General features: G+C 39.1%; 2 protein-coding genes across 2 annotated transcripts; both read right to left on the bottom strand.

Moving 5' to 3' along the window:
• Positions 1 to 3,065: 3,065 nt before the first annotated feature.
• Positions 3,066 to 8,686, bottom strand: LOC307269458 (zona pellucida sperm-binding protein 3-like; the record flags this gene model as incomplete). The annotated part of the gene is made up of 9 exons (XM_080052426.1): positions 3,066 to 3,119; positions 3,226 to 3,302; positions 4,603 to 4,706; positions 5,264 to 5,346; positions 5,451 to 5,568; positions 5,768 to 5,942; positions 6,815 to 6,918; positions 7,681 to 7,796; positions 8,297 to 8,686. The coding sequence occupies 9 exons, from the start codon at positions 8,684 to 8,686 to the stop codon at positions 3,066 to 3,068; spliced, it is 1,221 nt and encodes a 406-aa protein (XP_079908552.1).
• Positions 8,687 to 8,821: 135 nt separating this feature from the next.
• cnpy4 (canopy FGF signaling regulator 4) lies at positions 8,822 to 13,141 on the bottom strand. Its single transcript, XM_080052061.1, has 6 exons — positions 12,987 to 13,141; positions 12,273 to 12,399; positions 11,479 to 11,575; positions 11,242 to 11,364; positions 10,304 to 10,421; positions 8,822 to 9,237 (listed from the first exon to the last, which is right to left on the bottom strand). Exons 1-6 carry the CDS (start codon positions 13,069 to 13,071, stop codon positions 9,119 to 9,121), a joined length of 669 nt encoding a protein of 222 aa, XP_079908187.1. The 5' UTR covers positions 13,072 to 13,141; the 3' UTR covers positions 8,822 to 9,118.
• Positions 13,142 to 14,044: the final 903 nt, after the last annotated feature.

The raw sequence follows: 14,044 nt of genomic DNA, 5'->3' as shown, positions 1-14,044 counted from the left end.
CTAATCATATTTCTCTGCAATGTTAAATATCAATATCTGAATACATGATCAACTAGGAAAAAAGAGGGGAAGTCCATGTGTATGAGTTTAACTGGGAAAACCACTGTAATCAATTAAAGATTTAAATGTGACTAAATTATAATTGGTGCATTTGCTCACATAGCTCCACCCACTTCAAATCAGTGAGAAGAGCCCTGATGGAAACCAATACAAAAATGACAAACAACGGAAAAACTGCTCTTACTATTGCAGAAAGAATTTCTGTTTTACATCTTGTTTTTTTCAGGCCATGCAGGGCCTTTAAGGATCTGAATTCTTCTCCCAACGCTGGCATCAACATGCAGTCAATGGTTGACAAGCTGAGCAAGTTATCTCAACATCTACTGTTATACTGTAGTTGTTGATACAAGCTCTGGAGACTAAACTACAGACAGGCTTATGTTGAAAACACTTGAGGGGGGAAAAAGTTCATGAAAACAGGTTGATCTGCTTTTAGCGATATGTGGCATTTTTTCAACTCCCAAGGCAGATTTTTTTCCCTCTTTAAAAAAAGAACTAACATTTCAAGACTCAATTAAACATTTCATGGCTTGTTAAGGAGATTTTTTTCTTCTTCTTTTTTTTTTACACAGTACAGATCCTGTAGCTTCAGGTTTATTGCCACTGGCGGGCAAATTGAGGACAAAGGGGTGTGGGGGGTAGGGAGGGGGGGAAGCCGGTTGTAATAGTTTTATCTCGTAACGTCCAGGCAAAGACCTCACTCTACAGTTTGTTCCAATTATCCCTCGGAGGAATAGGAATGGTTGAACTGGTTGAAAGTTAATTGGGTGGAGTGGATGGTTCTCAGATGTGAACCAAAACTGATACAGATGGAAATATAAGAAAGAGGATCGGGGAAAAGGAGGGAGGGAGGGAAGACGCTTGATTGGAGAGGAGGAAACTTTCCCAGAGAAAGCCATAAAACTGATTGATGACTTCCCTCGAGGAATGTTTCCCCAGGTGTGCTTTGTGTGCATGTGTGTGTTAGTGAGAGAGAGTGTGGGTGTTTGTGTGTGTGTGTGTGTGTGTCTAGTGTGTGTGGGTGTGTGTCTAATACAGTACAGTTAAGAAATGCTATCCTTGGACGCAGGACAAGTGCAATAAAGTAAATTGAGGGGTCGAAAAGCACGTTTTTTGCGTCAATATTGCGTTTTGGCAGCAAAAACACAGAGACCCGAGAGATTTGAGCGTGCGGCGATGGAGGTGGAACCGAATCGGCACCATTATTAAATGATTGAGCAGAATAAAACAAATACTAAGTGATAACAGAAATCATTCCTAAAAAATGATATAAGATAATGTATAATTGCTTAACAAAACATCTCAGGTGGTCTATGGCTGCCAAGGTTTGCACCCCTGCAGCTAGGAGTGTGCTCTGAGATTCGGATCATAATAAACAAAATACCACAGAGGGGTAATTATTAAAGTCAACATTAAGCCACTGTGACAGAATAAGAACAGATTTCACAATACATGGGCGTGTACTTGATGGATTAATTGAGGTTTTAATATCCAAAGTGCTACAATATGGCATTGTACTTTGTTTTGATGATCAGAGATGAATGTGAAGATGCAATATGAAGAAATGTGTAGAAAGATAACAGCACAAATGCTCTACACAAAACTCTTAAAGTTGTACTCCGTAAGATGTTTATCTAGTTAACTCTCTATTAAGTCCCTATCTATCAAATACTGTAGTGAGTTTAAACAATGTTGATTGATCATATGACCCACTGATGAAAGCTCTTGTATTTGCTGCTTTGCCCTGTTATACTATCGGAGGGGCTATGGCGGTATATTAACCACGCTGCAGCGGTGTGTTCTTTTACTCAGGACATATAGGAGCTTCAGACTCAGTAGTACTATAGTTCAGACCTCTGGGCTTTCCAGTACATTTGTTAGTTTTTTAATTTAGTTTTTATGTTTTTAGGCACAAATGTTCAACTCAAAAGCAAAGGCAATATTAATTGATGACAATGGGTGTACCTCAGGGATCAGTGTTAGGCCCCCTCTACACGCCTGTATATTAATATCTCACAGCATTGTCAAAGGGTATTGCAAATCTATGCAGATGTTGTTAACTTGTGCAACAGCTGAGCTACCATCTGTAAAGCTGACTGCTAGGGAGAGTATTACACCGCAGCATTGGTAAGAAAAACAGTGTTTTTTTTCCAAACCAACATACAGCCATCTTAATTTTTACATTGTTATCAAGATGTGAAAAGATTGATCAAGAGACGGAATTGAAGTAGGCCTATCTTGGAAGTACCCCAAAACGGGGCAGTAAGTTTGCGTTGTAATAAAGCAACATAATCTGCCAAGGGACAAGTTCAATGTGGATAGATGGGTCTACAAAACATCAACTCTCTATGGATGCACTGACGAGGAATATCTGTTACATGGCAGTGACACCATCATTATGTAACAGCCTTTGGTCTTGTCGAGATGGTGTATCTTCAACACCTCTAGAAAGGCAGCATCTTCTGACCAACGTCTACAATTAGTTGGAAGACATTTAGCGCCATTCACTGTGTGCTTTTACTTTGTGATTTCAAGTTTCAGAGGCTGTAAGAAGATCCTCCAATTAACTTGAAGATGTTTCTCGCATGTCCTGTCAGTTTCGAGGACCCCCACACCGCCCCTCAGCTAAGTAGATCTTAAAGGAGATCATCTTCCCTCCCCTCTGACCTTCTCCAATGTATACTGCAGTATGGAGATGGAAAAAATGATGGACGGACCCTTCAACAGGCTTCTCTTATCAACTTTGATACAGATGACTGCCTATGAATACCTGCATATTGCATGAAAAACCCACAAAATGGCAAACATCAGTGTATTTCTTGCTGGTAATAATGTTTTACGTTTGTTTGTGTTAAGGTAAGAAGAAATATGTCTTTAAAAAAAAAAACAGCAACCTTGACTGACAGCTTTGGCTCTGAATCATTGTTGGCAAAAAGAACAAAGTGGAAAAGGATCGTGCTTGCCATGAAATCCAAATGCAATGTTTTGTTTTTCCCAAGTTTCCTTCACTTAATCTCGAAGGTGTTGAGAGGTGATGGATGGAGAACCAGACTGTTGTCCTGAGGTGAAGGGAAAAACTGCCTCATAAACCATGAGTTAACCTGTAGCACTTATAAGGTTCAACGGTCAAGAGAACCAATCTGAGTAAAATATAAAGTGTTTCACCTCTCTGCTTATGAAGATATAACAACACACCATGTCCTTGATGGGGAGCAGGTAGATGACAAATAGCTTGTTGCGAGCTGGAAATCCAGAAATTCCATCAGGTAAAAAGGCACAAGCATTTATCATCATGTGGTGTCATGGTAGCCTTAGGGGACTGAGATGCAGACTAGAAACATGCCAAGAAAACGTTTAGTTTTTTTAACGTTTTGTTCATTTTCCACTTTTTGTAACAAGAAATAGAGAAACCGGATTCCAAAAATGCTCCTAGATCCGTTGTTTTACAGCTAAATGAGAAACAAATTGGAATAGTAAAAAGGCAACTTTTGTCGGATAGGAGATTAAACTGAATCTGCCTCAGGGACAAAACCATTACGAATGTCAACACTTTATGATCTGTCTGTGTGTGATATGACTTCAAATATTGTGTACGGTCTTGTAGTGGCATGCAGTTTTATCATCGGAAACAGTGTTGACAGATGTTAATATTTAAGTTTTCATGATAAACTACATAGAAATAAAATAAATAGTAATCACACATTTAAAGACAGATCTTACCAGCCAGATGTAGGTTACAATGCATTTAGCAAAAATTATAGCTAAAGTGTTTAGTTTAAATAAGAGTTTCATTACATGACTACTGGATTTATTAAATCTAGAACGAACATGCATTATTCCAAAAGCAAGTGTAGGTTTCATATGCAAAATGAACAAAAAGGGAAAAGCTCCAGCAACACTTATTAGGAATTGTAAATTAAAATTTTACTGTCAGTCTGATGCGTTTCAGCTTGTGGTCGTATTCAGCGTCAACACTTTTTTTTTTTTTTTTGTAAATAAAGCATTCTTTAATGGAAAAACTTTGATATTTTTTTTAAAGAGGGTGTACTCTTCTGTGTGTTATTCTACATTGTGGTATTTCCCAATAAATGTTATGTTATATTTTAACTTATTTTATTGTTGGGTATTTTATTTTTGCATAATTCGTACGATTTGCTCTGCCTTTTTCAGTCCTGAAAGGTTTTAATTCTGTCTCAACTATGTAAAACACTTTGTAACTTAAGTTTATTTGAATTATTATTTAATATAGTTAAGTTGTGCCAGGACCCCCACAGAAAATATCTTGTCTTACATGCCACAACAGTGTATAACACCTTTTTTATTGACCTCATTTCATTATCTGTATTTTTACTAGAGATATTTGTGCTTCCCCACTGTAGTCCGCTCCCAGGGAAGAAATGTTATCGGACCCAAAATGGTTTCCCTGTTCAGCTCTGCAAGGACAGAAAAAAAATCTGAGTTAATTAAGTTGATCATGTTAATACGCCCAGTATTCAGTGCTAAATATAGCATGATTACTGCAGGTATCAGATGCAATACTACCAGTATGTCTGTGCCAAGTATTGCTCCTTAGCGCCCTCTTGTGGTTGGATTTGGCACTGCTGCAGCCCTTGCACACACGGTCATCACCGTCTACCGACCTCCACCTGACGCAGTGAGAAATGAAAAAATGTATATGTGATTATACATTTTATATTCCTTTTTTGAGAATTTATTTTTTCAAATCTTTTTTTCATTATTTTCCACATTTAGTAATTACAGACATTTTAATGGGTACAAACAAATTAAGAGGTGCACTATGCAGTTTCAGGGGAGGGAGATGTGTTCAGTTCACATTAGCAGTACCTGCAGTTAGTTTACAAAACATATTTTATTTACTTGTAATTTTAAGTATTGAATAATTGAATAATTCTATCATCATGAATCAAAACTATTTTGGAAGCACCTGGAACCAAACTGTGGGCCCTGCTGCTGCAAACAACAACAGTGGTACTGTAGCTTAAGTTAGCTTTCTAATAATTTCTAATTTTCATGTGAGGAAAGTTTGTTTATTCAGTTATGAGAATATATCTTTGAAAATGTTGACCTCTTTGACTCACCCTAAGTTTCATAGTGCGCCTTTAATAATGAAAATAATATATACACTGTATATATAAAGAAAGAAAACCACATTTATTTTGAATGACTGATTGGTGAAACTGACCTCCCGCTTACGAAAGAACAAGCCTTTTTCACCTGGTCCCCGTTTGAAATGGGATCTGCCTCCAGGTGACATGTTATATAGATCTAGGACACACATACAACACATGGCTCTTGCTTTTTCTCTTCATGTGTAGATATAAATGTGCTTAAAAAGTTTAAACCCCTGTTCAAATCAGTGTGCTGCTGACCGTATGTCTGTTGTCCTGGTGGAATAGGAAAGGCTGCAGTTGAATGTGCAGGACTTGGTCGCGGACCCTGGGCAGAAAGCGGGAGCTAGAGGCGTGCAGCTGGGAGTCTGTAAAACATCTGCACAAAGCACACGTACAGTTATCAGATTTAACCGTTTATCACAACAGTAATCTGGGGGTATTTAATAAGAACGGGATGCAGAAAAACCAGACAGATTTATTATGCAGGCGAAAACGGTGTTCAAAGGAGGGAAGTTTTCATTTGGAAAATTAATGGGAGGAACTGCAGTAGACAGGTGGGGTGGGGGGAGACTCACCCGTGGTGGTCTATGAAGGGGTATCTGGGGTAAGAGTTGAGCTCAGGGGTCAGAGTGGCCACACAGCCCTTCACAAACAGACGCAGAGGAAGATGGGGATGATCCACGGAGGCCTCCATGTTGACCGTATCACCCAGGAAGTAAACGGAAGACTTTCTCTCATTGCTCCAGTCATCTGAGGATGGAAAAAAATGTACACTTTAATTGGTCATCCGTGAAAAAATCCTCTTAATTTAACAATGCCTATGTAAAGTAATACGCTACACCTCTTTTATTTATTTTATTTGCACAATTAAAAATGTACAGAACAACAAAGAAGACAAACGGATGCAGTGCAGGGAGAGACAAAATACCCAGTAAGCTTATTTGAAGCCTCCATCTGAATTATTTCAAAATTTCATAAACGTTATAGATATCAAAAACAAACTAAATAATATAAGACAACAGAAAATGTATACAACAAAAGAAAATGTATACATTTAAAAAAAGATTTACCCTGTGTCCCAAATCGCATACCAATTTGTACTACATTGCCACAGCTGACCATAAAAAGTGCATTACTTTGCATACAGTAGGCATACAATTGGGGACATACCTTTACTTATTTATTTGATCATAACTCTCTCAAATATAAAGAAAGGTTGAATGAAATGAAAATAACATTGCACCTTGATCTAGCTTCATGCTTTTACATCAGTCCAATCCCTGGTTGTTTACACTCGGAGTCTCCGTCTATGTGACGTTACTTCCAGTGAGCACTGGATTGTGGGTCAGATTCGACTAAAAAAGCATGCCGATTTCCACACTAAAAATTCCAGATACCCGGATATAGTAGGCATCTGGGTATTTTTCCGCATGCTTTGGGAGATCCTACATTTTGCTGTCAAACAAAATAGCAGGGAAGTATGGGGATTGGCCACCCAGCCTTAGTTTGTGTAATGAGCATTTTAAGGGTAGACAAAAGGCCCCTTTTAAACAATGTTGCAGATTATTTGCTAACAGGTCATTTTCAGCGTAGAAAAAGGAGTTTGTTCAAAGCCAGCTCACCAGTCATGAGCCTGAGGTGGAAGTCCAGGTTGAGATGTGTAGTCTGGCTGTAGATGACAGGACTCCATGTTGGTTTCAGGGCTCCACTGCTCACTGAGTACCTCCTGCAAGGAACAGGGGGGTTTAACCAGGGGACATTAGCACTTGAGAAAGCATTTACCATCCCAGAAGCTAGTGGAAAATGTGATCAGCCAAATAAATAAAGTGCACAATTCATAGCAAAGGAATTCATAACAGTGAACAATTGCTGGTGAGTAATTCTGGTTGAGTAATATTTACTGGTTAGGGTGCTTAGGATTTTTCCAGCTGAGGAATATTGCATTACCTCCTGCCTTAGCTGATTTTTTTTTACTGACTTGACGCTTTATACAAAACTCAGTGGTGGGACTTCATACGTTTCTGACCTCACTCTGTTTTGTGTCCCATCAACTCACATTTAAAGGGGATTTTTTCAGGGCCAGAATAGAAAGAAGGAACATGTGACTCTATTCTTTTAAGACTGACAACTTAAGGGGACCATGTTTTGGCTGTTGTTTCTTCCTGACTATAAGAGAAGCCAAATCAGTGTATGGCCTTTTGCGTGATTCAACAGCTTTTTACATTAGATTAGATTTGACAACTTTATTGATCCCAAGATGGGCAATGGATTTGCAGTTGAGTTTACCCCATACACAATCACACAAACTGTTCTCCGTTTTGGCTAACTTCAAAAACACAATAAAATGCACATTGTGTGTTTCTCTGTATATCTAATTCAGTATGTTGTGTTCTCCGCCTTGTTTCCCTGTAAAGCACTTGAGCGTTGTAGCTTCTGTCTTGACAAAGTGTTTCATAAATAAAGTTTGATTGCCAGAGGCTGTGAGAACCTCTTATATTCACACTGGACTGGAATAGCAGCCCCGTTTGCTTGCAGTGTGTCTCCAGGTGATGTTGAAGGGGAGTACAGCAGGAGGTTGTTGTACAGCAAAGAACTCTGGGTGAACTGAAGACAACATGTACAGACAAACAATTCCATGTCAAATTAAAGCCACTAGGGGGCAGCATTACGTAGCAATCCATAAAACACTCACACTGTCAACTTTGCTCTCTCTGCAGTAAAAGCAACATTATACTTTATGTTGATTATTAAAAAGGTGGTGTCAGCGATTCTGGAGAATGCTTGTCAACAAAATTACGTTTTGCCAAAGTCATTGAATATCTCCTCACAATCTGCTGCCCATCTGTACCGCGTTACTTTTAAAAAACTGCCAGTGTTAATACACAGCCTAGGTACTGTAAACAGGTATGTAAACAAAGGGGGCCTACCTTGCTGTTTACAGAGCCTGGGCTTTGTATTAACCCTGGATTTTTTTTCTCAGCGCACACACAGTATTGTAGGTAGCGGATAGTGCAGAGGATATCCACTGATTTTAACACAAATCATTTTTGACAACAAGCGTTCTCCAGAAATACTGACTCCACCTTTAAAAGAGGCTCACCTACCATCACTTCACCCCCACAATCGGTCAGTGGGGCTCGGATTGTGAAGTCCCCATTTTCAGATGTTTTGGCTGTGCAGTGAAGTGGCCCCCCAGCAGCAGCACCCACTGATCCAAGCCTCAAGTGTGTGGGCTCCACATGCAGGGCCGGGTCAAACACACTGGCTCTCAGCACCACCTCAATGCTGTCGTGGTGACATCTCAGCACAAAGGGCTTCACATTATGAGAGCCGGGAGAGTTTGTCCCATCCAAAGAGTTTGAGTTTGCCTCGAGGGCGGCCAGTTCAGAGAAGGACAAGAAGAGAGCTTTGGTCTGGTAAGTGTGGCAACAGATTGTGTCTAGCGTGGACAGAACGTACAGAGAAACCATAAAGAGCTCACGAAATAGAAGCATTGTGATGTTCAGTTTTCCCTAATGTGTCTGTCTGTCGGCTGGAACACACCTGAGACCAATCATGCTTGATCAGCTACCTCCTTAACATAATTTCACATGATTTTAAAAAAGCATCCACAAACGTCCAAAAAGAGTTGTAAAAAAGTGTTTTTATTCACAATGAAAAAAACTGTACATATTGCATTGAAAATGCTACAATCTTGGGGTAAACAATACTGATATATGTAACCGTAAGTTGGCTTAGGAGATGTAACAGAATATAACACTGTAAAACGTTTGGCATCAATATAAATATTAAAGGCTTTAAAAATTAATCCAGAACAGCCGAGTGTTTTATAAAAAAAAGGCTTGTTAAAAGTCTGATGCCGTTCATAGAAAAATAACAGCTCTTCTGTTGTCTTCATGATTTCCCTTTGTAGTGAGTTGTTGTCCTCACAGCTCCCCGCCGTCATGCGTCTTGCCCTCCTTCTCTCCCTCTGCGCTGTTGCTTTCTGCCTCTTCTTCCCCTCCTTTAGCCCCCATGTCTCCTTTCCACACCTCCTCCATACATTCTGAAGGAGGGAGAGAAACAAAAAGACACTCATGATAAGATTCTGAGCTGCCATAGGAAAATTGGGCTGAGTTTCATGATTAGTTTTCCTCTTAATGTTATTTGGTGATTTTAATTGATTTCTATTTTTTTAATTAATTTGCCCTTTAAAACGAACAGCCTCTCTTATTTGTTTGTTTTATATAGAATTGTAGAGGTTAAATGGTAAATGGTAAATGGTAAATGGTAAATGGACTTGTATAGCGCTATATCTCCGTTTATCACAGACTCAAAGCGCTTTACATTGTTTTGTACACATTCACCCAGTCACCCACACACACATTCATACACCGATAGCAGCAGCTACCACGCAGGGTAGGCTTAGCACTAGGGTGCTAAGCTAACTAAGCTAACTATCGGGAGCAATTCGGGGTTCAGTGTCTTGCCCAGGGACACTTCGACATGTGGCGGGGAGACAGGGGATCGAACCTCCGACCCTGCACACCAGAGGCGAACTCCCTACCCACTTCGCCACTGCCGCAAATGAGTATATGTGCTTTTAATTTAAATCTAAAGTTTTAGTTCTGAAGTTGAAGGGACTAACAAAGCGTAGATCAGGGTTCCCATGCAGTTTTAGGAATTCATTTTCAAAACCTTTCCATGCCAATTTAACCAATTTCCATAACCTTATATAATGAACTTAAAGAAGAGTAGGTTGGCCTGTTTCAGAATCATATTGCTCAATAATGAAGCTCTTACTGCGTCTCTCTGGAGTCATGTGTTACATTTTTCTTTCAAAATACATAAATTATTAAACACGCACTTCCCAAGCATTCTTGCGGATAAGCAACCTTTTAACTCTAGGCTACGCTGCAGATTTTTTTCACAATAGTAATTCTAGGAACTATTGAGCATAACATTTGACATGTTTTGGGTTTGATTTGAACGTGTTTTTTTACCACTACACCAAAACATTCAGTTAATAACAAACCATTTCTAGGGCTGGAAAGGTCCTAGAAAGTTTTAGAAAATTTCATAACTTTTGCAGGGAATTTCATGACAATGGGAACCTTGGTTTGCTCGTCTACCTTGGTCTGACTCCTGGAGCACGTGGCTCACACAGAGGAACTTCTCCAGCCTCTGGTCCTGATGGTGGAAGTACCAGTCCTCCACCACATCCTCATACTGCTCCAGCATCCTCTCACACTGACACACACACACACACACACACACACACACACACACACACACACACACACACACACACACACACACACACACACACACACACACACACACACACACACACACACACACACACACACACACACACACACACACACACACACACACACACACACACACACACACACACACACACACAGTGAGGAGGACAAAGGTAGCTTTATTACTGTAAATTAAAACTATTCATTGTATGTAGTAGTGAAACCACATAGTATTCTGGATATCCAGTACAGTTGTTGTTAAGTTTAAATCAAGATAGAAATGTCTGATTCCATTTTAAAACAGACATTTAAGGATAAATACATTCTAAATGTGGGTTTTAGTTAGGGGTGTGAGACATAATATCATCTATGTAATTTAACAATGTGAGCAATGACAATATGGAGAAGCCTTTGCCACTCAACAAGAAACCAATCAGTAAACGTTTTATTCTATATTTATTATAGCCAATGCTATCAGAAGGTTTGTTCAGTGTAAGGAGACAAAGAGACAGACAGACAGACAGACATACAGACAGACAGACATATAGACATACAGACAGACAGACATATAGACATACAGACAGACAGACAGACAGACAGACAGACAGACATACAGACAGACAGACAGACATAGTCAGATGGAGAGAGAGAGCTATATTAAAAAATATCTAGATATTATTTTTTGTCAATATCACACCCCCATAAATAAACTGAGAGGATTTCAATTGAAAAGCTGCACCGTTAGATTGTGTTTCAACATTTGCAGCAGCACACACACACACACACAGGCAAGCACCTACCTGTTTCTTCATGTCTGACACCTCCACAGAGGGCTCGTCCCACAGCTCAAAGGGCAGACCCAGGTCCACCTTGACACCTTTATGAACCAGGTTCTTTAGGGTGGACATGGTCTGACTGGTCCCCTGCAATACAATGACTGTCAGTCGCCCACACATTAAGAAATGATGGAACAAATACTGCATTTTCTGGATGGGAAACCTTTTTGACCATTCAAACAATAATCAGTTGTACTTTACCTTGGCATAGCGGAGGCTGCCGGGCCGCTCTGCGTGAACACTGTATTGCAGGATGCGCTGACATATGTCGTCTATGGCCTCGGTCAGACGAGTTTCCCTGGGATCGGAACAATAGTTTAATAACAACATCCACTGCTTTGGGTTAGGGGAACATTTGGCATAAAACACAACGTCTTTGGTCCAGTGAAAAAGTAAGTCCTCTAATTCAAATGATGAAAAGTATGTTTTCTAATTAGGTCATTCAAAATACATATCTTTATTTTTTTTTACTGGGAGTTTTTTCTCAGCCGAGCTAAGGGTGTAAGGGCAGGGTTCATATTGTATGGAATGTAAAGCCCACTGAGGCAAATGTCTGTTTGTGATATTGGGCTATACAAATAAAAGTGATTTGATTTGATTTGATATCTTAAAGCCAATAATAATAAGAAACTTGTGTCACTTTAATTATGTCCCCAAAGTACCAATATCATCATATCATGCCATGCTGATCTGTGTGATTTGAGAATGTGTAAATTAAATTTAAGGAAAAATAGTTGCTACCAAGTATTTTTTGTTCTAACCCTAACCCTGATATATTCTTTTTTCAAATCCTACTCTCCATATTTGAGCATAATATAGACTTTTGAAGGATTGTTTTTTTAGACATTTTAACACGGATAGGCCTTATTTCACATAAACTAATTCAATGACTTTAAGACGTATTCAGGACCTGTGGGAATCCTGAGCTTTGTAAATTCTGAAGAGATAACGCCCAGTGCTGTGGACTAGCTGTATTACTTGCAGAGTGAACCTACGAGGTGTTGTATTTGATCTTTTTCCTTCTCCTGCCCGTGTCCAGCACCTCTCCCATCTCCAGCACTTCTTTGGAGCGACCCGTTTTCTCCAGAGCATCCTGCAGCTCCACTGTCAGAAACTTACACACTGACAGACAGAAGAGAAAGAGGGAGAGAGAGGAAAGAGAGAGAGAGAGAGAGCCCAATATGTATCAACATGCCACAACCTGAGGGACAGTGAATGACACACACACACACACACACACACACACACACACACACACACACACACACACACACACACACACACACACACACACACACACACACACACACACACACACACACACACACACACACACACACACAGTAGCCTATATAAAATAAGATTAGCGCTATATGGATATAAAAGATTCTGTTTTTTTTTTTAAATAATTCATAAATCAATCTCAATGTTGTGTTAATGTTCATATAACTGTTTATTTTGTTCGGTCCGAATATTTGGACCCATTGTATTGTTATGCTTTTATTTGGAAACATTGTTATTGAAGCGTTCATGCCAATAAAGCTCCTTTGAAACGAATTGAATTTTAATTTAAAAACATATTGTATTTATATGCACATGCCAAAGAGCTTAGGAAGACGTTCGATGACTCAAACTAATATAAACAAATGCCATATTCTCATAGTCATGATAAAGCAACATAAGAAGCTTTAAGAGCTTCTTCGTCCCACCTTCGCATTTGTTCGGCAGTCTCTCGTCCTCGGCTGCTGCCACGAACCCGCACACACACATGAGAACCAGTGTGAATAGCTTCATTGCGACAGTTTTGTCTTTTAAAAATCCGCCGGCGAAATAACTTTTTAAAGACACAGCAGCCACATCGGCATATTTTCGACGGCAGCTGGCAACTGCGCATGCGCAGTGCTTCCCAGCAAAACAAGACCAAGTGATGCCTGATGGTGGGATTTCAGGGAAGATAGTCGATAAAAGAAAACGCAAACTCATTCCTAGTATAAGCCAAGGTAAGTATATTTGTTTATTTCTCAATATGGGCTTATATATACTATACACTCAATATTACTACCTTACCCATACTATTTTGGAATTCAGTTTGAACATATTTCCTATTAAGTTTTAGTTATTTCAAAGGACTGAAAATGTTTTTGTGACTTGGTAGCTGTTGTGTTTTGACTGATATTACATACACGGAGAAATCTACATAAATAGATAATAGACACTTCATAAAGAATTATATCACCTAGCCTACATATTTACATAAAAAACATTTGCTGGCTTCCTAGTTCTTCCTTTGCAAAAACCTGATTAATGGCCATGTGCAACTGATATATTAATCTCCAGACCATATACTGTAGCTTACATATTGTTTACATTGACAATATATGTTTGACCCAAATCTGTTCTTCACAAACCTATGCAGTACACAATCGTAGGCTAATGTGCTAATGCTTATGTATAGCAGACACATTTGTTTGGCACTTATTTTAAATAGTATAGGCTAGTATAGTAATAGAATAAACAAAGCAACATTTGTATATATTTTAGATTAAATTATGATGTTCCTACTTGAAGTATGAAAAAAACAAAACATGTTTTACTTAATATAACTATTTTGTGCAATCTGAATAAACATAGATAATTATACTAATATAAATCTGAGATCTGTAAAGGAAATGATGCGGCAGTATTGGATGTGGCTATGTTGTTTATTCTTGCGGTAGTGTTTTTACGACATCATCTGTTATTCTGGGTGAGCGTACCCGGGACTTAG

Source organism: Ammodytes marinus (assembly GCF_949987685.1).
Source record: "Ammodytes marinus genome assembly, chromosome: 23".
Classification (NCBI taxonomy): Eukaryota; Metazoa; Chordata; class Actinopteri; order Uranoscopiformes; family Ammodytidae; genus Ammodytes; species Ammodytes marinus.
The sequence above is the reverse complement of the archived record's forward strand: the minus strand, read 5'-3'. Positions and strand labels throughout refer to the sequence as shown.

Bases quoted from the DNA above. Each gene is read 5' to 3' on its own strand.
- cnpy4 (XM_080052061.1), bottom strand. From the start codon at position 13,071: ATGAAGCTATTCACACTGGTTCTCATGTGTGTGTGCGGGTTCGTGGCA. The intron at 11,576-12,272 runs GTAGGTTCACTC...TTCCGATCCCAG, and splicing joins AAGATCAAATACAACACCTC to GGAAACTCGTCTGACCGAGG. The intron at 9,238-10,303 runs GTAGACGAGCAA...TCCCTCCTTCAG, and splicing joins GCTCCAGGAGTCAGACCAAG to AATGTATGGAGGAGGTGTGG.